Source organism: Zingiber officinale, chromosome 9A (assembly GCF_018446385.1).
Source record: "Zingiber officinale cultivar Zhangliang chromosome 9A, Zo_v1.1, whole genome shotgun sequence".
Taxonomy (NCBI): Eukaryota; Viridiplantae; Streptophyta; class Magnoliopsida; order Zingiberales; family Zingiberaceae; genus Zingiber; species Zingiber officinale.
The window spans coordinates 131472805-131500158 of NC_056002.1; the positions used below are offsets into that span (position 1 = coordinate 131472805).

The 27354-nt window shown below is 36.8% G+C and overlaps 4 protein-coding genes across 8 annotated transcripts; 2 read left to right on the forward strand and 2 right to left on the reverse strand.

Moving 5' to 3' along the window:
• Positions 1-3098: 3098 nt before the first annotated feature.
• On the forward strand, positions 3099-6270 carry LOC122020044. Its single transcript, XM_042577762.1, has 9 exons — positions 3099-3770; positions 4113-4226; positions 4297-4413; positions 4511-4813; positions 4903-5213; positions 5293-5392; positions 5548-5607; positions 5690-5773; positions 5845-6270. The coding sequence occupies exons 1-9, from the start codon at positions 3708-3710 to the stop codon at positions 6268-6270; spliced, it is 1578 nt and encodes a 525-aa protein (XP_042433696.1). The 5' UTR covers positions 3099-3707.
• Positions 6167-9961, reverse strand: LOC122020045 (sodium channel modifier 1-like). 2 transcript variants are annotated; one of them, XM_042577764.1, is made up of 5 exons: positions 9623-9961; positions 8075-8545; positions 7145-7285; positions 6509-6687; positions 6167-6303 (listed from the first exon to the last, which is right to left on the reverse strand). In XM_042577764.1, the coding sequence occupies exons 1-3, from the start codon at positions 9812-9814 to the stop codon at positions 7238-7240; spliced, it is 711 nt and encodes a 236-aa protein (XP_042433698.1). In that variant the 5' UTR covers positions 9815-9961; the 3' UTR covers positions 6167-6303; positions 6509-6687; positions 7145-7237. The 2 variants fall into 2 exon arrangements, with proteins under 2 accessions (XP_042433698.1, XP_042433697.1); XM_042577763.1 differs by lacking the exon at positions 6509-6687.
• Positions 9962-10198: 237 nt separating this feature from the next.
• Positions 10199-15851, forward strand: LOC122020169. Its single transcript, XM_042577959.1, has 8 exons — positions 10199-10351; positions 11344-11518; positions 12305-12390; positions 12462-12504; positions 12623-12685; positions 12760-12817; positions 13853-14688; positions 15562-15851. Exons 2-8 carry the CDS (start codon positions 11375-11377, stop codon positions 15664-15666), a joined length of 1335 nt encoding a protein of 444 aa, XP_042433893.1. The 5' UTR covers positions 10199-10351; positions 11344-11374; the 3' UTR covers positions 15667-15851.
• A 1105-nt stretch (positions 15852-16956) lies between these two features.
• On the reverse strand, positions 16957-27131 carry LOC122020043 (THO complex subunit 7A-like). Of its 4 annotated transcripts, none has more exons than XM_042577758.1 (5): positions 26766-27131; positions 26576-26670; positions 26419-26487; positions 17498-18091; positions 16957-17210 (listed from the first exon to the last, which is right to left on the reverse strand). In XM_042577758.1, exons 4-5 carry the CDS (start codon positions 18089-18091, stop codon positions 17076-17078), a joined length of 729 nt encoding a protein of 242 aa, XP_042433692.1. In that variant the 5' UTR covers positions 26419-26487; positions 26576-26670; positions 26766-27131; the 3' UTR covers positions 16957-17075. The 4 variants fall into 4 exon arrangements, with proteins under 4 accessions (XP_042433692.1, XP_042433693.1, XP_042433691.1 ...); XM_042577759.1 differs by having other exon boundaries at positions 17498-18095; XM_042577757.1 differs by having other exon boundaries at positions 17498-18109.
• Positions 27132-27354: the final 223 nt, after the last annotated feature.

The following is a 27354-nucleotide window of genomic DNA, read 5'->3' on the forward strand; positions in this document are numbered from 1 at the left end:
TGTCCTCATGGTAGTTAAACTCAGAATTTGAATCTCAAATGAGATGAATATTTTGGAGGTCGACTTTTGAGCATGCATAAATTGTGCTCTTAATTTATCTACTAGGCGAATTAGAATTAGTTGAGGGAAGTTCAAACACCCGAGTTATCAAAGAAAAAAGAATACATTAACTTTTTTTAATTAACTCATCAAAGAAATTCTCTAACTTGAGCATTTAAAAATAGTAGAATCACAAAAGTCACCCAACATATTCAACAAAAAAAGGGAGAATAAAGAACATCACCTCAAATATAGTATTTGAAGTGTTGAATGATATAGTTTATTAAAGAAAGCTTTCTTGAGGCCCAACCTAACCATCCATTTCCTCTTATTAAAGCCAAGATTCTAGTGAATCTTTAACCCTTTTCAAAAGAAAACAATATCTCTTATGATCTTTGTGGGAGAAGCCTTTGACCATCCAATTCCCCCTTGCAAAAGTGGTATCTTCGAAGATCCTTCTCTTATTTGTGTCGTGACCATTCATATCGAAGACTTTGTGCAAATCACAGGATGGCACGGTCGATAAAGAGCGGTGCTCATGCATTTTAGTAGTTGTTTAAGACAAAAAACTTCTCCCTTCCACGACGAGCTTTTGTTCCGATTGTATATTTTCGACGCAAGATTCGGTTGAGCATGTTTTGCTTAGGCTAATTGACTCAAGCTCAATTATGTATCTATGGTTTCTTGTTTGATTGATGATGGAACTTGTTTGAGACTTCAACTCTTTTTCGCGCTATTTCCAAATTGAAGAAGACACTCCCCGAATCAAAGAAAAGCCTCACAACCAATACAAATGGTATTTCAAACTATAGATTTCATTGTATAGTAGACTTTGCATCCCAAGTAACATTGCAACAACAACATCGTATCAACATGAGTAAATATCACTATCGTATCGTATGTACTAATACAGTTATAGCGGTGTCGACCGAGAGATGTATCCATATCGAAGTCAACCTTTTAGTTCTTTGTCTGTGGTACTCAAAGTTTAGCTTCAAACAATCATGCAAACATCAATGTATCTTTACAGTGCCCATTTCTGACAGCCTTCTTGATTAAAGTTGAACTTTAGCCTCTTCTATGACTCTGAAACTTCTGCTAAAAGGAACATCTTTTATGTTTTTTTGCTTTTCTTATTATTTTTCTTTGAGAAAGACATTAAACTGATCCGTTAAATCTGTTTTTTTGCTATTTGTTTTGTCACTGGAAAACACTTTTTTTTTCTTCTCACTGTCTTCTTCTTGTTGCCAGCCAAGTCTGTTTTCATTTTATGGAACATGAGGTACACAAAAAAAAGGCTGTAAAAAGCATGGCACCTTTTTTGCAAGTAAGCCCCTATTTTCAAAAATATCGAAATTCAAACCCTCCTTCGTGTTGAAAAAGCGATAAACCGAACCCTCCTTGCGTTCGAAAGTATGACTTTAGACGTTTAAACTCGTCTCAATTGGTCATTTGAATGCCCTAGTGAATACTTTTGAAGGTCAAACCACTTCTTAAAACTATGTATGTGACAATGAAGAACAAGCATTTGTCGAGATCTGTCGGGATTTTCTTAACCCAAAGCAATTGAATTCTTCATCCTTACTCATCGACCGGCCGATCTTGATATGATTGGCCATTTATTTCAACTTTTTTTTGGTCATAATTTTTAAATTTTTTATATCTTTCTTGGTGCATTCCAAGAACAAGAAGACACTTTAGGGACATCTCCAAGTCCTCTCATGGCAGACCACTTTTTGTTTTTTGTTTTTGTTTTTGAAAAAAAAACTAAAAACATATTTAAAAAAATATTGTCTCTGACTTCACATAGAAATTAGTTTTTTATTCTAATTCTAATTATATATATTTTACTAAAAAAAAGGAGTATTTTTTTTTTAATATTCAAGGTGAAAAAGAGCAATGGACTCGAGCTCGAGATGTAACCTAGCCCAAGTGTATGGTCCTTATATATAGTCGGTATGGTCCTTGCGGGGTTGAAGGACAATGCTAGATGGACTATATTATTGTAGCATTATGGTAAAAAAGACGAATATGCTCGCCCCCAGCACCCCTGATAATCCGTCCCAAGGCCAATACGGAGGAGATAAATCACGGGCGGCTACTAGCCTTTGGAATAGTGACTAGCACATAAGAGAGATATTTATCTCGACTTTGCCAAGATTCGAACCCCAGACCTCATTGTGGCAACGCCTCATGCACTAGCCACTAGACCTAATATAGGTGGACTATATTATGATAAATATGTATATTGATTGGATGAAGTATATATGTACATACTACATTGATTATCTAAAGATTATCTTGTCGATGTTTGTAGTTGATATAACAACTAACATCTTAGACAATGATAATTAATCAATGGGAATACCGGAGGTGAGCGAATCACATTTCTACCACAATTTAAAGAAAAAAAAAAATTAAAAGAGTATCCTTTCTTTTCATTTTATGAAAAAAAATCCAATGTACATTATTTAATAATAATATTTTTTTATTATATATTAAATTTTAGATGATAGACCAATTATATAAACTTAATAAATCTATATTATAACAAATGAAATCTTAATTGCAATATTAGAGTAGTAAAATAATACAGCAATTATTATTTTATAACTGCTATAATCTATATATATATATATATATATATATATATATATATATATATATATATATATATTATTAAATAAGATAAGTTGGTATTGTAGTAGCTCTGTAGCTAATATAACTATCATATTAACTATAGTTTCAGAATTGCAAAATTTATAATATTCATACCTCTTTATTTTTTTTATTTTTATTTTTTTTGCTATTTTGATATATCAAAACTTATGTCTATTGAAGAAGGGGAATTTGGCTGGTAGAGAGTAGAGTTATATCTTATGATTTAGGCACCGTGAATTTGAATCTGAAAAAATAATTTTTTATAAAATAGAATAAAGTTGTGTATGATGAATTAATTTAAATTTTAATATAATTTATGAATATTGTAGTTTAATTTTACTATATAAAAAATAATAAAAATAAATATTCATTTTTCTCCTTTTGTTTTGTTTTTTCCCCTGTTTATTAAATTTCTAGGCGCGAACGCCAGAGGAGATTCTTAAAATGAGCTCGGGAGTTAGGTAACGGTGACCGCGTGGCTCCGGACCACCTAAACCTGCGCGGCCCCACGGTCTGCTCCCGCTAGGCGGCACGCTATCTTGCGCCGCCAGCGCAAGCCATTTGCGTGCCGGACGCGGCGGTCCACTGCGTCGCGGTGAGCCTAAGGCCGCAGCAATAAGTATGCGTCGCCGTCCCCCTCTCGCTTTCCCCAGTTGTTTACAGCTCGACGAAGATCTCATCGCACGCGACGGTAGAAGACAAGCGCGACGTCACTCTTCTTCTTCTTCCTCTTCTTCTCAATTTCAATCATAGCGTTCGATTCTCTCTTCTGTGGAAGCCCTTTTGGTGTCTTCTTCCCGGCGCACGGGGAAGAATTGATTGGAGGCATACTCTATTGGCTGGCGCTCGCTGCCTCGCACTGGCCTTTTCATATCTGCAGCGGCTGCGGCTGCGGCTTTCGTATGTAGTTCTGTTGTTTCGGGGGAGTGGCGTTGGCTTCACGCATCGGCGGCCTTTTCTGCACCGTTTTTGGTGGGTTTCGGGTGGCGGAGAAGAGAGCGGAGGCGATGAATAATAGCAGACTACGGACGACGTCGCCGGTCGTCAAAGTCCCTGTGAAGCGAATTAAAGTAGGTTCGCCGTCTCCTATTGACGCGTTGTTCTGCTTTCCTTGGATGCGAAATGGGATCCTTTTGAGGGGAGTCGATGTGCTCCGGATTACAATTTCTCGATGATTTCATCTTCCGAAACCAAATCGCAAATCAGATGAGCTTTACAAATGAATTTTTTCCCTGTTTTTTTTTTTCCTTTGGAAAGTCCGCCCCTTTAGGGCGACGGAATCATCTATCTTTGATTCTTCTGAAATCGTAGCTTTTTCTTTATTCCGATCGAATCTAAGCCTGTGGAATCCATCAGAAGTATTGCCCTTCTTTATCTTCTCCTACCAATTAATCTTCTTTTTGTTTGCCAAGGAAACGAACAAGGAGAAGAAACTCGAGATGCAGGCGAACAAATCGATGGGCACGAAAAAAGGATTCAACAGACGCCAATCCAAAAGCGAAAAAAAGATCGCCTTGGAACAAGATGTAAAAGTTCTTTATCACACACTTGCGACCTCGTTGTTGAATCTTCTCTTCACATTATTCGCATCTGCAGGTCGATAAGCTAAAGAAGAAGCTCAGAAAGGAAGAGAATGTTCACAGAGCTTTGGAGAGAGCTTTCACCAGACCTTTGGGTGTTCTTCCTCGACTCCCTCCGTATCTCCCTTCTCAAGTAACTAACTTCTCTCCGTGCATTCCATCGATCTCGTTACCTTTTACTTGCTCTAGAAGAATGATTGCTTTACTCTGTCTCTGCGCCTGAACTGAAGACACTAGAGCTTCTGGCTGAAGTAGCTGTGTTGGAAGAAGAAGTGGTTCGACTTGAAGAACAGGTAGTTAATTTTTGGCAAGGGCTTTATCAGGAAGCCATCTACATTTCAATATCGAAGAAGATCAAAGCAAATGCGTCTGATGGAAGCTTCGATGAACAACTTAAACAATGTGAATCTTTAGTCTCAGCAAAAACTCCTCATTCGAGGCGATATTCGAGACGGAGTTCTTCTTTGGACTTCTCTGAGAATCAACAAGGGAAAGAGAATCGATCGCCGGTAAAGAAAGTCCCGAAAGCAAGGGTAAATTTCTCTGCCTCTGATGCTACTCGCCATGTTTTCTTTAGGTGAATCTAGTGTTTATGCTAATCGTACTAGAGTTGTTAATCCAGCAAGAAATGGCATTGTCTGATGCCTCAGATGAAGTGTCGTTCGACAAATCTAGCGGCCCGAACGAATTATCTGAGGATATCTTGAAATGTCTGATGAACATCTTCTTGCGAATTGTCTGTTCAAAGAGTCCAGATGACATGGAAACATCTTCCTCAAGTTCAGGTTCTTATGAGAATTTCGTAGAGATGGATGCTCGAGATCCTTATGGTATATGTGCTAGGTTTGGCAAGCGAGACATTGGTCCGTATAAGCATTTTCGATCGGTCGAAGTGAGCTCAAACATGCCATCAACTTTCAGGCACAGGGTAAAGTGAGTATCAGATTCTTATATGATTCGATTGTTTAATATCTTCAAGATATGTAAGAACTACTTCTCTGTTTAACTTCAGGCCTTTATTCAGAAAGCTCGAATCAGTTGACATATCAAACCTTACACACTGGCAGAAGCTGGCTTTCTGGATCAACATATATAATTCATGCATGATGAATGTAAGCCTCGACCAATGTAACATTCATATATTCTATCATATGAAGTTTCTCAACCAAATTGTGTTAGCTATGACTTCTGTGATCTGAATGTGTCTTTGCAAAAGCATCTTTCTCTTAGTTTGATTCACCTTTCTTGTTTATCGAATTAACTATAGGCATTTCTGGAGCAAGGAATACCTACAAGCCCTGATATGATTGTCGCATTGATGCCAAAAGTATGATCTTCACTTCCTTTCTTTACCTTTTCCCGGTCTATGAAATAAACTTTCGCTTCGATGTCTACCAATTTTATTTCAGGCAGTGATAAATGTGGGAGGTCATTTGCTTAGTGCAATGACAATCGAGCATTTCATATTGAGGTTGCCTTGTCACATAAAAGATGTAAGGTCTTTCTATTATCTAAGTTTCAGGAACTTGATTGTGATGGATCGATAACTCACTCATTTATGTAGGCAAAGGTCTCGATGAAAGGTCCAAAAAATGAGAGCACAATCATACGAGGTGTCTTTGTATTGGAGTGGCCAGAACCTCTAGTTACATTTGCTCTGTCGTGCGGAAGTTGGTCCTCGCCTGCTGTGAGAGTGTACACGGCTGCACGAGTTGAAAAGGAATTAGCGACAGCGAAAAGGGATTATTTGCAAGCAGCAGTTGGCATATCCAAACCAAATAAGTTAGCAATTCCTCAGCTGCTTCACTGGTACCTGCCAGATTTCGCCAAGGATCTTGAGTCATTAATGGACTGGATATGTTCACAACTACCACGGCCGTTGAGGACTGAAGCAGTAGAATGCCTCGAGACGAGCCGAGTAAGTGCCAGTCGACAGGCGATACAGATTCTGCCTTATGAATTCAGATTCAGGTACCTTTTGGCCCAATAGATATAAAGTGATCCATCAAATTGCTGGAACTCTCTGTAAGTAAACATCATTGTAAGAAAGAAAAACCACAAAAGAAGTGTTTACTTTGTCATATTTAGAAGCAAAAAAACAACTGCTAGCAGAATACAGTACTAGTTAGAACTACTAACGTGGTCGAGGAAGACATCCAAGCGGCATTTAGGTTCTGTTTACTTGAATGAACAATGAAGAGGGAAAAAAAAAGATCGTAGGATCGTACATGAAAGAACTCCATTTATGGGCATCTTTTGTATCATTTTTCCTCCTTGTTTTATGCATTCAAGTCCATACACTCTCTTGTTGTGGAAGATCTACCATTGCGTGTTTGCCAAATTACATGTGCAATACTGCTAATGTATCTTTAAATAGCGATTGAAGATGGAATCGTCTGTATGAGAACTTTGGATGGACAAAAATAAAAAATGGATGGAAAAAAAATTAAAGATTTGAAGAATAATTCACATTTTTTTAAGTACAAATGTTGTCAAAAAAAGTGGGAGAAGATATGCTTGCATCATAGCAGTTACATTATAAATATAAATATAAATTTATAATAAAGTACATCACCATATAATTAAACTAACTTTTGAGGTCAGTTTGTTTTTTGTCACACCATATTTTCATTGGATCTGATTTTTTTTTCCTCACCCCTACTTATTAGAACATATGGTTTGGTATCATCAAGCATCTTGGAATAAATTACTGTCTTCTTTTCAAAAAGCAAAAAAGAAAAAAAAATTGTACTTTGCAGTGTAAGTTATGAGTAGATCACTTTATGACATATATGCCCACAACAATGTGACATTAATCTTGACTAATCTTGCCCAACAAAAATGTGGCATTAATCTTGACTAACCTTGAGCGACGATTGATATAATCATCTGGTGATAAGGATATTTGGGAATTCATTTCTAGTACTTCTGCATCCTTAATGACTTGAGAAATGAAGTCATTCGAGGACCATGTTTGGATCTTCTTCATCAGAGTCAAATTCCACCTGTTAAAAACAATGGCATAGGTAGAAATTGTTACAAGCTTGTGTTCTCAGATAAGAGGTAGGAACACCACTGTGAACAAATGAGTCATGAACCCAGGTAAGGATCTGTAATTATCTTACACAGGTTTGGATCAAAATTATGTTCATCCTACCATCATGATCATAGGCCATCATATTATCATCATAAACTCGTTTTTGGCCCAACTATTCATAGCCGGCTACAAGTCTTATCCCTTCATTGAACTCCTTTTTATCCCTCACACTTTTCAATCTAAAAGAATTTCAAATATCTAGTATATTTTAATTTATCTTACTGGTAACTCCATGAATCAATGCATTCTCATCTCTATTGCATTAACCTTATCATTGTTGTTTTCAAATAACCTACCACTTCGATCCACAACCTTCATGAGTTGTACCACAGCCTTACAAACTTTCTTATTGGCCTAAGGGGGCATGATGAACATACAAGATTCAAGAACCTTCTCTTCATTTTCATAGTCCATTTATTCTAATTATTATATCTTTAATCAATATCTCCATTCTATTGACTAATGAATCCAAAATATCTTCAACTCTTATTGAGATCTCACGTACATTCATTTTAACTACTCGTTCAATTCTTTTATATTTCATAAATTTTTGTTCTATTTATATAAACTCTTTTCTAATCATGTTTAAGTAACTTCATCTATCAAGTAGGAGAATTCACAAGCAACAAAGAAGCATACAAAATTATAATTAAACCAGATTTGTTCAGATATATTTCTGAGACAGGAGGGAACTCACATTTTCATCTCTGTACCATTTTCCATGACAATCACGCTTCCAACCAGCAGCAGTAAACTTCAGTTCTTTCTCCCGACGCTCAAGTAGTTCTGAATTCCAATCAGCAAGTATCTTATTCGCCGTTCCAGTAATATTTCTGGGTGGCACACTGATGCCATCAGTAGTGCAAGTATAGTTTGAATCGCCAATAGAAGATGATGTTGTTATATTAGAACAATGCCCAGCATTTGCAGCATTTGGATTGTCCACATTTTTGCATTGAGATTCTGAAATCGCCTTCATTGTCTTCTGGATCAGTGGCTTGTTAGGGAACATTACATTTTTTATTTGCTGTCTTGAATTACCAGAATTTGACAGGCCAGTAGAATCAGCTGACAGAGCTAGTCTCTTCTTTGATTCATCCCGTTTAGATAATTCACTTTCCCTCGCCTTTGATTCTGCAGCAATATGCCGAGATCCCTTGTTATGCATCTGTTACACCACCCAAGTCATTTATGATGAAGTGTCAAAACAGAATAAAACAATCATGCCACTAAAATTCAAGCACAACAAACAAATGCATCATCATCATAATTAGGCCATATTTGTTCCAAGTATTTAGGTTGATTACAAAGATCTTATCCTTCCTTTGAGCACTACACAAGAGTATAACAAACAAATGCATAAAGTATAATATTCGTTTTGCATGGGTATTCCTTGGTCAGAGTAGATAAGGACTGCTGGAACATGACTGTTGTTTTAGTAAGGATAAAGAGATTTGATCCGAGAGACACTAAAATTGCTTTGAGTGACGAAGAAAAAAACATAAATCATATCTTTTTGTATTACCAATAAGAAAACCACTGTTTCTCTTGTTTCAAATCAATACCAGAACAGCAATTAAGATTGAATTTTGAACAACAACCAGCAGGATAATTTTGAGCAACACCTTGATGCTTCAGATGCAAAGCAGATTAACATGATTATTCCATTCATCAAAATACTTGCAATTCCTAAACACATTAATAGATGAGAATTGCATATTTTTTCAGTCTTCAATTGCCAAAATCATATGAAAAAGGTTTGGTTCTCTTCATAAAGAACAAGTTGATTATACTGCCAACTTCTTCTAACAACCAACTTCATCCCAACAAATCAATCCATAAAGCATCAGATTTTCTTTAGCCAACCAAAAAAAATTTATAACTGTTTATCTTGTATCAAATCAAGCTTACCAGAACAGCAATTAAGATTGAATTGTGAACAACACATTAACCAGAAGGATAATTTTGAACAACACCCTGATGCATCAGATGCAAAGCAGATTAACATGATTTTCACCAAAATACTTGCAATTCCTAAATACATCGACAGATGAGAATTGCATATTTTTTTCAGTCTTTAATTGCCAAAATCATATGAAAAAAGTTTGGTTCTTTTCATAACAACCAACTCCATCCCAAAAAATCATTCGATAAAGCATCAGATTTCCTTTGGCTAACCAAAAACAAATTGTGCTATAGGAGTTGTCTTAGGGTAGGTGAAAAGGGGGATTTTTGAGAAACTTACAGACAGCATGAGAGGGTTATCGAGGATGGGATTGTGAGGGCAGACGAGGCAGACGAATTTTCCGCTGGAGAGCTTCTTGAAAGAAGGAGATGATGCAGCATCACCGGAGGAGGAGGAGAGCATGAGATCGTCGACTCTTCTCTTCCGGTGATGCGCCTCCCTCCCCCAACTATCCCCTCCAAACGTGCTCATCCTCGGTGACTGCTGCCGCTGCGACTGCGAAGATTGCCCTCTATCGCGGATCAAAACGAATCCAAAGATTTGCAATTCGACGAATGGTGGAACGACAGCAAGATCGCGATCTTCCTTCCGATTAATTTCCTCTGCTTCCGATCTGAACTGAATATCAAATATTAAATATAATTTTAAAAATCATCCAAATTTAGATCAAAATATATTTATTATTATTTATTAATTAAATTTTGAATTATTAGATGACCGTTATGGGCCGGACATGTTATTGGGCCGAGCCACGCACGTGGCCGGAGGTAATACGATCCGATGATTGACACGTATAAGCTGAAAAAATGGTGTTGCGTGTTTTAGCATCAACAGCTGATTGAAGAAATAGTGGGACACATGCCATTTCGGGAATCCGTCCGCCATCTGCAGTCTTCGTTCAGAGAGAAAGGGGGGAGCGCGCTCCTCTCCGTTCTCGAAAGCCACCAGAGAGAGTGAGAGAGAGAGTGGGCGACGACTTCGACGCAGTCCTCAGGTGGCGGATTCAGGGTATCGCCGTTCATCATCACTCTCTGTGTGTTCTTCTTGATGCTGTTTGTGGCTACTGTTCTTTTTTGCTTTGTTCTCTTCTTTTCGGCTTGTGATCGTTCGTACTAGCACTTGGATGGAGGGTTGGGAGGAGGGAGAGGAAAACTCACAATTTTATACTTCTTTTCTGTCACTTCTCCTTCTTCCTCTCGTATCTAACAAGGGAAGCCGTTAAAGGAACTCGAAGAGATTATTAAGCTTCAGTTTTAGATTTCAACTCCTAGGGCTAAATTGATATTGTAAGATGCTGAAAACAGATCTCCAAGGATAACGGCAAGTGGAAATCCTCTAAGTTTGCGAGATAAGCTGCAGAAATTCATGAGTCTTTTGGAAAATCGTTCACGCCTTTGTTCACTGTCAGACTCTATCGAACTAGCGCCTAGTTGGATCATTCTTTAATGAACATAATGTACTTTGTCTGGTGAAGTTAGGATCCAAGTCTGTCAATCCATTTGTATCATATATGATTCTGCATTGAGTACTCCTTCTATCATCTGTCTCTTGGTCCTGAAAAGGTGACTTATCAAATTCTTAAGGCCTGCTTATTTCATAAAGTTCTCTTAGAATGTGACGTTACGACATTTTGTCCTTCAATAATCTTCCACGCATGATGTTCCTTATGGCTCAGGTCAGGCTGTTGTTTATGCAATGGTCTGTTGTTAGCTATTTGTATCAGTTCTTTTATCTCTTTGGTTAAAATCTAAAGATAGGATATGCAGTTAAATTGTTTAGCATCTTGAATTGCACTTAGGTTCATCCTTCCCTACTTGTGACATTAGGGACATTTTGTCCTTCAATAATCTTCCATGCATGATGTTCCTCATGGCTCAGGTCAGGTTGTTGTTTATGCAATGGTCTGTTGTTAGCTATTTGTATCAGTCTTTTATCTCTTTGGTTAAAATCTAAAGATAGGATATGCAGTTAAATTGTTTAGCATCTTGAATTGCACTTAGGTTCATCCTTCCCTACTTGGGTGAAGGTATAATGAGAGGAAAAGCTTTTAAAAGTACTGAAAGTTGTATGAGCAATGGTCTGGTAGCCTCTCGGGATCATCAAATTCAGCAAGAATTTGTTCCAGGGGATATTGCATGGACAAAAATCAAGAACCACATATGGTGGCCTGCTCAGGTATTTTTGCATATCAGGTTTTAATATGAAATGAATTTTTAATCCAATTATTACTTATTAGTAGGTCCTGAATCACTGCTAAAACATGTGGAAACCCCTAAGATTTATTTCCTTATATTAATTACAGATATTGCAGCTTCTATGTTCTCAGATTTGATAAACCTTTATTTTTGGTCAGGCCAAATAAAGTTTGGCTTCTCATAGTTCAGGTAATAATTCATTGTTGGGTAAATTATAGGTTAGTTACCGATGAGAACCAAGAAAACAATCCGACATTGCCTACCTTTGTGTTTTTCTCTTGTGTATGTGTGCACACATGTGTTCTTTCAAATTGCTTGAGCGTGGTTTCCACATTAGCACTAGCCCTTGTCATAGACACATGTAATGCCTTACCATTCAACATCTCACAACACCTATCTTGCCATCATATCTCTGAAAATATTGCAATCAGTCATATAGTAGTTTAAGATTAATTTTCCTGTTTTAGGTTCAATTATGAAGTGGCAATGGCGGGACAAAATGCATACAATAAAATAGAATAGCAATATAATGCTGGAGAAAAACAGAAATAGGAAATGTTGAATCGGTAGCTTGTAAGATAACCTTTTGCCAAGACATTTTCTAAATGGTAACCTGTTGCGTGCCTCTGAATTTTATTTCTTGAAGAAATTTCAAAGAAGCTAGATCTTCTTTGTTGATTCTTGTTTCCTAAGTACATGATTGTAGCTTGATAGATTTTAAGTACTGGCATAACAGTCTTTTTGTCATTGCACTTCTACTTTAAAGGTTGTTGATGAGAAAAGTGTTGGTTCTGGACCCAAAAAGAAATCAAAGGATGAAATCCTTGTTCGCTTATATGGAAGTTATGAATAGTGAGTTTCTGCTTCTTTCTTGCTATCTCATTGATCTTCAGGTGTCATTGATTATTTATTCATTTGCTCAGTTTGTATGTGGACCCTTTGAAATGCAATATGGCGTTTGAAAAAGTGAGTTCAGCAATGGCATTTGGCTTTTTTTTTTCTCTCGTTGTGCTGATTGATTGCTTAGTTAGCATATTTACTGAAAAAAAAAAATGAACGACTTTGTCTTGTGAATGACTTCCAGATTGTCAAGCAAGATAATGTTTCTTCAGAGGAAGTGTTCAGAAGATCATTGGATATGGTAGAGGTCATTTGTGCATCCTTAATTTCTCAAATAATCTTTGAAAGAGATGAGTTCATTATTCTTTTCTGATGTGACAGGAACTTTCTCAAATATCCTCAAGGGGGAAAACTAAGAAAACAGGTCGTCATTTTAGAGGTTAATCAAAATTTTCACTTTGTCCTGTTTAAGATAGGACGATAAACATGCCATTTTCTGTTTTCCTGTAAACTTGCTTTGGTGCTATAAACTTGTCCTATTTGGATAGATATTTAGATGACAATATCCTCTTCTTGCAAAGGTGCACCTAATCTACGTTTTATCTTTCAGATTTTAGGTAGTAGTTAAGTAGTTTAGGTTAATCCAGATTTTATCTCCTGTTATTCATATTCATAAATGTACATAATCACATTCCTGCAAGTTTTAAAGAATTTATAGATGAACCGAATGTTTCTCCTATTCATGATCAGTGAGGAGGATTTTCAATGCTAACATATCTAGCAATGAATTCCTTGATCGTTATCAATATTGTTCCTCCCAACTCTTTAAGGTCAGCGACATAAATTATATTCTTCCATTGCCCTCAATGCAATGCAAGACTATATCACAGTGATATTTAAATTAATTAAATCTTTTTTATTATATTGACTAATAATGTTTTCATTGGTGTCATTGTGTGGTATTACTGTTGTGTTTTTTCATACTTCTATTATCGTAATCAGTGTTGCAGTGGGTATTATCCTCTTGCCTTCTCTTTTCTATTTCTTCTCCACATTTCATTTAACCTACAATTCATGATGTTATTAATTTGTTGACTTTGTCATATTCATTCTTCAATACAGAAGGATACAAGAGACACTTATAACATTTTATTGCAAAACAGCAGTAGAAAATCTTTCTTAAGTCATCCTAAGGATTTAGTCGGTAGACAATTAAACGACTTAGTTTTCTCCTAGAAGCAAAATAGGCCTATGTGGTTCTCCCAAGCCCTATATGAGTCAAATTGATCTATTTATCACCTAGTTAAGATCACTTCTTGTATCAGTATTTCGTATACTTTCTGTATCTGATTTTTTTTTTTTTCTTTTGGATATTGAGTGTGTTAGAAGGATATTATAAAACTCGTAGTTATGAATGAAGCTTAATACTATACTACTTTCGGATATTTTGAATACATGCTTTACAAAACACCAGACAGAGGCAGCTCAAAGCTAGAGGAGAAAGATGATGCGAAATATATAAAGCAAGGTATCCCTGAAAACCAACATATCAGCAAGACTGACTCTGATGGTACTTCTGGATCCAAAAGCATAAAATTACATTCTTTAAGACGTTCAATGAGGAGGCGTTCAATGCGGAATGCCAGTAAGGTAGGCATAATAGAAAGGAACAAAGCAGAACACTTGGAGTACCAAAACCTAGGAACTTGTCAGTATGGAGATGTCATTGTGATAGATGAAGTGGAAACAAGACCTTTTGATGTTGAGGACATGAAGCATCTTGATTCTAAGCAATTGAGGCAGATGGACTGGGAACAGGCACAGCAAAATTTTCTCAATGAAGCTTCAACTGGAAAACAAGTCAAAAATGGTGTTTCAGGAGATAAAGTTACTAAACCTGAAATTGTGAGGAAATACACTCTCAGAAAAAGGAATCACGATGAAATTAAGGAAGAGAAACATGAGTTGCAACAACTACATTCGGAAGAAAAAGGAGTGAGTAAGAATCTCTTTTATAAAAGGACTAAGCAAAGTGGACCTCAAGAACAGAGTTTACAAGAGGATGGGAAAGAAGTACATCAAAATGAACTGATGAAGCATGTTAAACCTGGAAACCAATATGCAAGGAAGAGGATAGAATCCGGTGCCACCGGAGGCAAAACCATAAAGCGAAATGGTTTAAGAAAACAAAAGCATGAAGAAGTTAAAGACCCCAAATTGGAGAGCCCTATATCTGTGGCGAAACAAAATGGTTTACAAAATCAAAAGCATGAAGATGATAAAGACCCAAAACTGGAGACCCCCGCATCTGTGAGTATATTTTTGTGCAAATTTCCAATATGGTTACAATTTGAAGTCTTCCTTCCATTCATAGTACCAAAATATTCTTCACCATCAAGCTATTTGTTTGGTGACTCTCTTTTATGTCAAACTTGTGCCAAAATTGACCTAGATAATACTAGTACACTGAATATGAGGACAGGATGTCAAAAGTATGAAATTGACAATTTTAAATCTAAACAATTTGATGAACACTATTTTGTATTCAAATTGTGCTAAAATTAATCCAGATGATAGCAATGTACTGTAGTGGTGAAATTTTTGCACAAATTTGATATAAAATAACATTCTTTAAGTGGTTTAGTTTAATTGCCAGAAAATTGTATTTTATGAACAATAATTGCATATCAAAGTTGTGCCAAAATTAAACTTGATGACTTAAGTTTATTGGTGAATGTTTGCACAATTTTGATATAACATACTGTTCTTCAAGTGGTTTGACTTGATTATCAGAAAAGGATATTTTATGAACAATATATTGTTTTAAAATTGTGCTAAAATTAATCCAGATGATTAGCATAAATGCGTAATTTTGATCTAGAATGTCATTCTTCAAGTGGTTTGAAACAATGGCTGCTAGGGAAGCTAGATTTGAGCATGTTTCATACAGAAGAAATGTTTTGAAAACTGGATAAACTGGTTAAAGGACAGCCTGGCACACGAAACACGAAACTCCCGTCAATGCAGGATTCTGGAGCCTTAACATCCTTGTTTTTGAGAACATTGAATAGCTTCACTGATAGGGCCTGTTGTCAACAATTTGCCCTATTTTTTTACCATGTTCTTAAACTTCTACACCACTTTTCAACTTCATATTCAGTTTTTTTTCCCTTGATATTGCAGGCAAAGTTTTCTGAAACAGAAGCAGCACTGGATATTGTCAGTTCAAGAAAAACTAAAGTGATGCAGACTCTTGGACTCATTGCTCCACTTGGATCCCCATTCTGAGCAAATGAAGTTTAATTTGCAGCCTGTTCTGTAGTTTTTTGATAATTTTGTGAACTAGCTTACTCTTAACTCCCCTTTTTTTGTTACACTAAGTTTGCCTTCAGATTTTGTTGGACAGTTCATTGCAGGCAAAGTGTAGGGTCTGATGACCAGTGTTTTGGTGTAAACTTTTTGTGCTGGTTAACGGTTGAAAGATGCACACTGATTTACTTGTCTATAAACTTTATCTTATTTTAATGTAAAGAAGAAAACCTCTGTTGATATTTGAGTAATACGAGATCAATAAGAGGAGCAAAATAATTAATAGAAAAAACATTTAACTTTTATAATAATTATTATATAATTATTGTGGTAGAATTTTAGAAATGGGTGTGCTGATCCTGATAGTAACAGTTGATCTTTGGAGTACAATGACAAACTCTGATTTTTAAAATTTTGTAGTTTTGCCAAGTTGAACTTGAGCACACCAACTAGACCAACATTGCCAAGTTGAACTTGAGCACACCAACTAGACCAACATTGATGTTCATAAATTTTTGGGTAGAAATTAAGAAGGTGTTTTTTCTAAATCATCAAAGTATCCTCGGCCCTATACAATTATTTAATTGTCTTCTAGTATTATTGAGTATTATTATTTTCCGTCTAAATCTCCCATCTAATTTTTAAACAATTGGATGATGGTAACAGTTATGAAATCATATCAATTACAAATATTTTTCCCTATCACTCTACCTTATATATTTGATTCGGTTCATTATAATTTTTTCACCTTTATTTTTTTTTAATTTTAATGGTGTGTTTATTTGGGTGCAAAATATAGAGGAAAATCTCACTTTGATTCACATAGTCAATCTTAATTAACAATGTAGATTCAACTCTGTTCACTTACAATTCAAATTATAACAATTAAGAAACAATAATTGCTACACAACTATGTAACAGTTCAATTATAATAGTTATGAAATTATAATTGCTATAATTATATAACAAATACAAAATTATAATTACTATCATTCATAACTGTTATAATGTATCCTCAGTTTCAAATTTAGGCTGAAAATAATAATGAAAACAATACAATAAAAAGTAATTGCATCACTTTACAATGGATAGGATGTCCTTTTAATAAAAAATCCAAATAGAATGACCCTTTTGACAATTTGAAAAAAAAGGAGCGTCCTTTATTTTTTTCCCTAAAATTTTTTAACTCATAAATTCAAGCCTGGTTAAACTTGTGAATGTTCAATTGATACTAATATAGTTTATCTATTTACATCGAATACTATGATATGTTTTTTACCATTTTCTCTTGCCAAGGAAGAAAATTGCATAGCAAAACATTGTTCTACTAGTTTCATAATCCAAACAAAAGGTGGGAAAATAGATGTCGAAACTTAACATTTCATAAATTAATCAACAGCCATAGCTTCAGATCCAGGGCCACTGTCTTCTTCCACATTCATCTTATGCTCTTCAATAGCTGCTTGCAGCTCATCTACTGGACTCTTCTGTTCATCTTCAATTGTGTTCTGCAATTCGTCAACCTGCATTGAAGTCGAGTTCAAAAGATGGACATTATAACTCGACCATGGAACAAAAGGCAGTAATGGGAACTCATCGCTCATATGCACCAAAGTGCATCGAGCATCATAAGTTATATCTCAACGATACCAAAAGAACTCAATTTCCACAAACATGTGACAAATCTATCGTGATGTTAAACTCAAGAAAGAGTAGCTAAGCAATCTAAGAAACATGTGGAAAAAGAGGTAGACTTTTCGAGGCAAAAGGAAAGTAGTATCTAAGATTGTAAATTTGGATAAACACTCACCACATGGAGTAGAAGAGTTAATTGTTTCTTCCTAAGATCCAGCGTCTTCGCACAGGAAAGATTCTCCGCCTCCAAAGCAGCAATTTCTGTCTCAAGATCAGATATAAGTTTCTGTGTTTCAGACCTGGGGGGCTGTGAGGCAATCAGTTTCCGAATGACTTCACACTCTTCCTTGTGCTGCCTCTCAATTTTGCTTAGCTCGAGTTGTTTCTTAAGATCCTCTATATCAGCCTGGGCTTGGACTATTTGCCGCTGGATTTCAGTTTGTAACTCATTGAAACTTTCCTTCTCTCGGAGATTGGCATCAACTACAGCTTTGCTTTTCAGAAGTGGTAATTCGAATGTAATAATCTCTTGTAAGAAGACCTTGTAAGCCTTCTCCAAGTCCTCGGCATTATCTCCATCTTTTTCAACTTCATGTGCAAAGGCGACAAACTTTTTCTGCAGCTTCTTCAGTGGTGGTTCACCTCGAGTGGTTGTTGTTCGAGTTAGAAGCCTATGTTTGATTATTGCATCATCCTCCAGTGGATGGAAAGCATAATGAGCAACTGTCTGTTCACCTCTTCCAGTGACCTTCCTCGCTTTTGCTGACATCTGACTTTAAATAGGACACTGAGCATTTTCAGCAGATACAAGCAACTTAAGAAGTTCTTAAACTTGAATCCTAAAATAACAATTAAAAAAAAAAAAAAAGACAACTCTGCAAAAAAGTTATATATCATTATCGGCTATGGGAAACGACATAGATAGAACTATGAAGAGAAATGCAACGCATATATGTGATTACAATGTTAAACAATAGGTTGAGAATTCGACTAAAAAAATGAATATCTTAAAATTTTATTGGGTCATCTGAAAAAATAAGGGAATTAAAATGCAGAATGATACAAGTTATAAGCGTCATCAAATTTGCATTGGACATGAATTTTAGCACTCAAATGAGCTCCATGCAAGATTATATGACTATTGTTAAAGTGGTTTGGTTCCAAGGCATCCATTGTCGTGGAGCTCTCCAAGAGCTCCCTTGATGCCACATCAGTATCACATCAAAAATAAAAAATCTCACACATCTCTCAACTGTAGTAAAAAAAACAAAAAAACCTCGTAACAACTCTTTTATGGGTCTCACATTTTTTCATTATATATATTATTTCTCATGTCTTCTTTATATTTTATATTATATATAATTAAATTTTTATAAAATTTAAATCCATAAATTGCTAACATGGAATAACATTAATAATAAAAAATATATAAATATTATAATACATAAAATAAAAAGACATAAATTATAATAATATATAAAAATAAACTTAGACGCATCTACACTAGGTCACGTCTCTGTTTAATTTTGTCGACCATTTTCTCATGCATATGAAGTTGTCCTAGTGTCATCTCACTAGTATCTTTCATAATTCTTATGAAAGATCTCAATTTCCCGCAAAGCCATTTTTTGCATTTAATATTCTTTAATAGCTTGTCAATCTTTGTCGATGCTTTGTTTCATTATGTCGCCCTACTTTGGATTTGCCCTTCTTCTATGTTGTCTTTTGCCCTATCGAATGAATGTTGATTTCAGAGTCATCCACATCAACACTCATATTTGGATTTGATGTTAAAGTGTTCCTCTTGATTCGAATGTCCTTGCCTTCCTGCTAGAGTAATGATCAACTGATTGTGGAGTATATTACTCATACTCTCTAAGAACCTCCATATATGCATATACTTGAAGTCCTTGTTATTGTTGTTGGTTTCCACATATTCGGTACATTCTCCAACACATTCTCGTCACTCTAATCGCTTTGACGATGAGTATAAAAATTATTGTAGGTTGCACAAAATTCATTTACCATCGACGTAAACTTATTTTAATGTGATTTTAGCCACTAATAACTTCTCGTCATATTTCTAGCGGGCTAATGCTTGTAGTAATCAACTATATGTATTCCTTCTAGTCATTACCAATGACTGCGTCAATGCTGATAGTTGTCCATGACTTCGCAAGGACCACGACTTCATTAGGAGACCAAAATCTTCATTTCGAATCATCTTTCTCTGATTCAACTTTACACTCTTGTGATGAGTGTGGTGGTTACTAAGTTGCTGGAATAGATGATGGCGTTATAGGTTCTTTGTCGCTGATAGATGGGTCGACAGTAGCCCTTCTTGATTCATTCGAAAGCATGACTAATGGTTGAGAAGGAGAAAATATGTAAGGCAGAGAAGGCAGGCTGCGGTTGGCCAATCTTTGAGGTGGATACATACCAAATGGAGCTCAGACAGTGTTACTCGGATTCATCAAAAATTTTTGAAAACTTTGGGAATTTGAAAATTTTGAAAGATATTGTGGAACATATGAAATATTTTAAAATTTTGGAGGGTATCGTATGTGAGAAAAAATGAGTATACTAAAAATTTGGAGATATGCGAGTAATTTGAGAAGATGTATTTTCTTCCATATTTAAAGAATTCAAAATATTTGTAAATTATAATTTTCATCCATCTCAAATACAAATAGAAAATAAAAGGAAGAAAGAAAAAGTACAGAATGATAAAATGAATGAAAAAATAAGAGATTGGAGATGTATTTATATATTTTTTAAATAAAAAATTAAATTTTTATTGTTGAACACCGACATGTTTGTGTTTTTTTAAAAAATCATTTTAATTAAAAAGATTGATGGAGTGGCTCCTTAAAGGCATCGGCGCTCCCATTACCAACGTGGCAATGGGGAGGGAGCTCTCCCATAGTGGGAGGGAGGGAGCTCCCTCGATTTCATTTTTTTATTTATTAAAATGATTTTTTTAAAGTTTTTTTTTAAAAACCAGAAATATGTCTTGTTCAATGGTAAAAGTTTAATTTTTTATTTAAAAAAATATACATCTCCAATCTTTTATTTTTTTTCATCCATCTTATCATTCTCTTCACTCCCTACTTCTTTCTATCTTTCATTCTCTATTTGTATTCGAGATAGATGAAAATTTCAATACTTCTTTTACAAATCTGTTGAATTCTTCAAATGTGAAAGAAAATACATCTTCTAAAAATACTCGCATACCTCTAAATTTTCAATATACTGAATTTGTCTTTCACACACAATACCTTCCAAATTTTCAAAATATTTCATATGTTCCACAATATCCTGTAAATTTCCCAAAATTCTTAAAAACTTTTAACGAATCTGAGTAACACCGCCCCATCTCTATTTGGTATGTATTCACCCCAATATTGGTCAGTGATGGGCAACCAATTTAGGATGTCTTCTCTGCCTTAGGTATTTTCTCCACCTCAAGTCATGCTTTCGAATGAATCAACAAGGGCTACTATCGACCCATCTATCAACGTCAAAGAACTTATAATGCCATCATCTATTCCAGCAACTAAGTGGTTACCACACTCATCACAAGAAGAGCGTGAAGTTGAATCGGAGAAAGATTATTCGAAATGAAGATTTTGGCCTCTCGATGAAGACGTGGGGCTTACGAAGTCATGGGTATCTATCAGCACCGACGCAGTCATTAGTAATGGCTAGAAGGATCACGTTTTTTGGAAACGTATAGTTGATTACTACAATAAGCATCGACCCTCTGGAAATATGACGAGAAGCTATCAGCGACTAAAATTACATTACTATAAGTTTGCATCGATGGTAAATGAATTTTCTACAACCTAGAATAATTTTTATACTCATCGTCAAAGCTATTGGAGTGACGAGAATGTGTTGCAACAAGGACTTCAAGTATATGCATGTGCAGAGGGTTCTCAAAGAGTATGAGAAATATACTCCATAATCAGTTGATCATTACTCTAGCAAGAAGGCAAGGATATATGAATCAGCAGGGAACACTTCAATATCAAATCCAGATACGAGTGTTGATGTGAATGACTCTGAAGTTCGTATTTGTCGAATAGGGCAACGGGCAGTGAAGAGGAAAGGCAAATCCAATGTCAGAAAGAATGACACAATGAAACAAAGCATCAACAAAGATTGATAAGATATTAAAGAATATCAATTGAAAATACGGATTTTCCACCGGGGAACGCACCCTCACCTATTCCACTCAAGAGAATATACCTGTTGCCAGACCGGTCCTCCAGACCGATTGGACTTTTGCTTAGCATCCCAGGCTCCAGGACTTTCCGCTGGACGCCCGTTCCACGACCCACCCAGTCTTTCACCTGGTTCGCGACACCAGGACTTTCCACCTAGAGTCCTCAACTCTAGGACATTTGTCTGAAGCACTCGACCCATCAAGACTTTCCGTCTAGAGTTACCACCCCCTAGGACCTAGGGTTACCGCCCCTTAGGGTTTTCCACCTACCTAACTGCAGCTAGGACTTTTGTCTAAGTACACTTAGGACTTTCCTGCAAACTCATTCAAACACATTAGATCACAAATAACCTTAACTTTGAACCATTTTCCATTATCAAAACTTAGGTTTGATTATCGGATGCTTTCCGTACCAACAGACTGTAGCGCAACCAGTGAATATTGCATACCTCTACTGATGCTTGGACTTCCTTTATATAAAGCTCCGACACCGCGCGCGCATGCTTCCCAAGGCGAGCATGTTTCTCATAGTTTTCTTTGAAAAAGCTTGTTAGAAAAGTGTCTCTGGCACAGTACCTTAACAGGTCGAGCATATCTTTAAAGTGACTGTGGAAGTTTCGGCCGTACGATCTTCTTGCAGTCAATGCCCGGTGTCGGCGGCACCAATTCTCAAAAGGATATCACTGAATATCATCAAAGGTGTACTGCTAGGGCGAGCGGGTTGGCCGCTCGGCTGGAATTCCACCTCCTTGTTGCCCCGTCTGGCTGGTAGGAACTTCGTCGTTCCTCAGTGTGTGTCTGTTCGACCGTAGGTTCATTTTGTTATTACCGAAGCCCGCTGTTCGACCAAGCGGGGTAGCTGCCCGACCAAAGCATGTTGTCATGCTGAGCGGAATAGTCGCTCAACTAAAGTTGAACTCTGCATATCAATCTCTGTTGTCTGGCTGAGCGGGATAGGCACTCGACTCGCCTTCTGCACATTGTCTCCCTTGAGCGTTGGTTGTTTGATTACTTCCGTGTCGAAGGTGACGGCAGGTCGGAGCCTTCTCCCCGATCGGGTCATACTTCGTCCGATCGGTCGATGTCATCTACGCGTTGACCGTCTTAATTTTTACCTCTTTTGATCTCCACCGTGACAACGAGATGGAGTCCTTCATCGTTATCGCATCAAACGTGTAGATTCTTGAAGGCTTCGGAGTCCTTTTTTTTTTTTCCTCTCGAATCTCAACAACACATTCACATTGATTTGGATTGCAGAAACCGATCGACTGAGACTCCTCTTCCTGGAAGCATCCATATCGTCTCCTTTCTTTATCCGTTGACCCATGAAGAAGAAGACGACGACTCAGACGCGGAGTCAACTCTTCTTATCTCATGCACCACATTGATGTCCCTTGCCCGGTAATCAATCAATCAATCAGTTCCACCAATTCCGGCGAAGGCATTTGATAAATACCTCTCTCTCTCTGTTGTCAATGCATCGACATCTTGTCATCGAGTCACTGAACATGCTTATGCATACTTCTTCTACCTCGCTTCTCTGTTGCATGTGTGGTGATCTGGGCATCTCGGAGCAGCTTTTTCCATGCAGCGTCTGCTGAGTTCGACTCCAGCACCAGTAAGATTTGTTCCTCCTCCCTGTCTTTTCTTCTTCTCTGTTTCTTCGATCATAATCGATGGTCATTTTCCTCTTTGAAGTTCAGATACTGCAGCAATCTGTACCCCAAGCTGGAGAGGTACAGCGCCTGCAATTGGTGCTTAAGGCAGCACGTTAATGGCGGCTCGAAGGATGGAGGAACTAGGAAACGAGGAAGAGTAGCAGCTGACGACGAGCTTGAACCATGCTCGAGATCGAGGCAAAAGCAGAGTTTTGCGAGTAGAGTCAGAGTGAGGAAGTTTAAGCTCTTGCAAGAGGTTTACAAGTAGAGATGGAGAGATTCAATAGGACCGTAAATAAAATATTTATATTCAATTATCTTCACCAATAAACTTGTAAATAAATTTTTAAAAATCATTTTAAGCTCAAACTTATTAAGGAAATTAATCCTGGTTTTTTATTTTTTATATTTAAATATCTATAATTTTTACGAGTCTATATAATTTATAATATACATATAAAAATATTAATCAAATTACTATTTTAACTAAAATTTTAAGTACATGTATCAATACATGTTGAGTTTATATATATACATGTATTGATACATGCTTAATACTTTATTCTTGTATTAAGACATCTATTATATATTTGACTATTTGATAATTGATCAAGTTTAAAGGGGTATTTGACTTATTATAGAATCGGTCAGTCTTACGGTCGGTCGGAATATGGGGATCCAGCTTTACAGTCAATATAAGTCTTTCAGAGTATAATTAGTCGATCCTATTACCGGTCAACTCTATGGTTTTCCTCACATGACAGCCCTTTTTCATATAGTCGGTCGATAATAATGTCGGTCAGATTTTTATAGCTTAGCATGCTCGTCTCTTATGCATACAGAAGATAAAAGTGTAAAACAACTCTCCTTATAAACTCGGTCAGACTTCCAGATTTAAGGTTCTCACTTTAAAGGCAAGTCTTCGATCATATGGGCGATCAACTTAAAGTACCGATTGAATCTTTGTGAACTCAGTTCCTCATTTCTCATAGGCAAGTATCCGCATATATGGTTAGTCGACTAAAGAATCAACCAGACCTAAGGGACTTAGCTTCATATTACTTCCAGAGTAGATCTTCAACATCACCTAGTGCATAACCAAGTGACTTAAGGGAAGGATGACTATACAATTGTCCGATTTAAAGATTCGGTCGAGATACACTCAGCAAACAACATGGTCAGAGAATCACAAGAACCTATTAAAATAACAACCGTTTTGTTAGAGAATTTTCTTCTATTGTAATATGAGCATTCACTAGAACCTTCTTCGAAGATGATTACACTTCCCATCAACCGACAGTTTATGACAGCATATTTCTTCAACTGTCTCATTAATGACATAACTTACAAAAGGGGTGCATACGAGTAACAGAAGATTCCTCGGACGGTGACTAGACGCCTTCCAAGTTGTACATATTCCCTTACTCGATAACTTCTAACATTTGACATTCTCTGATACCTTATGATTACAAATGTTATGAGAGGTGGTATATAAAGGAAGAGTCTTCTTCGTTGGCGAGGTACGAAAAATCACATTAAGTTACTCTCAATTAAGCTTCTCAATTATGCTCAACTATTCACATTCATCTACTGTTCTTATTTCCGCTCGGCTAATATACTGACTTGAGCATTGCAGAGCCTACGCACCCTCCTCTGCTTTTTGGCATTGACGTCCTGTCTGCTCTCTTTGGTGTGTGCAGAGAGGTAGAAGAAGCCCTTTTTTCTCTAATTCAAAGTTTTCACACGGCTGGAACAAAAATGATCAGTAAACTCACCGGGTTAGCCACAGATCTACTCGTAACACCTGTGCAATATATACATACGACAGCATATACATGTAAAATAAATGACATGTATGAAGTATGACAACCAAATGCAGCAATCATAGCTCAAACAAGTGTAACACCTCACAATCACATGTAACTAATATCTACTAGACATGTATGCAAATATATCTCCACAAATACATCACGCATCATATGCAAAATGCGCATGCATGCTCCATGGTCACCCCGCCACCTCTCTAGACACCACGATCTCTGTATGGCCAAGAGGCTTGGGTCCGTGACAACTGTACTACCCTCCAACCCACTATAGAGTGGTCGAGACGGACAGTTCGCTAGTAGTTATCTAACTACATAACATCAAGGTCCCTGATTGCTCACAACGCCGGATATCACAAGCCTCGTGACCGGGTGGCACGATAGGACAAGTGACAACTACTTCAGCTACCACTATCCATGAGTGGCTGAGTGTACGACGCTAAACCAAAATGACTGACAACTCTCTCTACCACAAAGTGAGACAATAGTCGTCAGCATGTAATGAATGATGAACATGATGTGAATAATCACAATATAGACACTATCATCGATTATGCAACAACCAATAATGTCTTCAATAACCACAACAAACGTATATGCATACATCACAATGCAAATGATCAATCAATAATGCAACTCCAACAACACATACCCATCATGTGTATACTCAACATCAATATACATAATCAGCATGCTAACCGAATAAACTGGACATCCCTATGATACAAACTCTACATGTGTATATGTTATAGAGTTCAGATAACAAAAGTCGAGACTGTATCGAATTAAACTAGATTACTTCCAAGATCAAGCAGAAGTAACAAGCAGAAAAAGGTAAATTTACAGATTTAAGGTAAAGCAACCTAAACATCCAAAAATATAGTCATGCTTTAAGTTCAAAGAACTAAATAAGAATCAAGAAAGAAATACCCGCCTCGATATATCTTATATCAACAGAACCACCCACGTCACGCGGCTCGTCACCGATCAAGGTCTTGTATCATATTATGTATCAAAGTATATACATATACTACGATGTATAAATCGTGTATCAAAATAAATAACTATCCCTAATGCATCAGCTAACCCTAGATAATGCCCCCTTCTATTAATTAAATTAAAAATCACTTCTCCTTTCATAATTGTTCAAAATGGAATAACCCTAATATTCCATAATCAATTGGATTAGGCTCAAATATGATTCACCTTTAAATCCTTACCCATACCTATAGTTTCCAATCCAAAATCCCTAATCTAATATCAACAGGGAATACAACAATACCTACCAGTAAATTTAAGCAAAACAAAACCCTACAACCCATTAGAAACTCTAATCAAGTAGCTTACTGATCAGAAAATCAGAAGTATACACTAGAAAAATGTTTACCTTGAGGTTTTGACAGCAAATTCCGAATCACACAGCCAACAAGACTCCTACCTACTGCTATCAAGAACCCTTACACCAAATATTTTCAGAATCAGTCTAGAAAGCAATTGTACAACAAAGAATTTGCTGGAAACCTAACAAACAGAACCTTACTCACCTCAAACAAACCTCCACCTCTTCACCGAGACTTCGACAGCTACAAGAAGTGGAGAAGTAAAGATCGGCAAAGGAGAAATCCACCAATTAGCTGGTCTGATGCCACCCACTAATCCAGATCAGAAAGAATGCCACAATGGAGATCCATCTGACAAGATCTTTGAAGCTGTATGATTCCAGAAGAAGCATACCTCGATTGGTCGACTCCAAGTGGTATCGCCCGATCTAATCCAGTTGGTGTGGAGATGCGGATCGCTCTCCAGTGAACAGATCAAGGAGGAGGAATTAGGAGATCGATCGGCAGGGAACTATGCGAATCAACTCCCTCGCCGTGCCCTAGACGCCGAGCTGCTGCCGACCGCGAGCAAGAATGATCGAAGAGTCGACCACTCAGCTGGAGATGGCTGGTACCGTCGAGATCCGGCGACGCTTTCCCTTCGATGGCGCGATGAAGCTGAGATCGCAGGTTGAGAAGGCTCTCCGTCGATGTCGGGTTGTCTGCACGCGAGAGAGAAAGAGGAAGAAGAGAGGAAGATCGGGTCGGTAATGAGTTCGGGTGAGGGGTGAAGCCCGATTATATAGTCCACTTAGGTTAAGGAAATTAAACCCTAGACAACTCCTCAATCAAACCTAATAATACATATCTATTTAAACACATTCTTTCCCGCTCGATATATCCATCCCTTTAAATGACTCATACACACTCTATTTAAATTCAGAAATTTTTTTAAAAATTTTCACATGATTAATCCTTCAACAACATTTATTATTATTATTTTT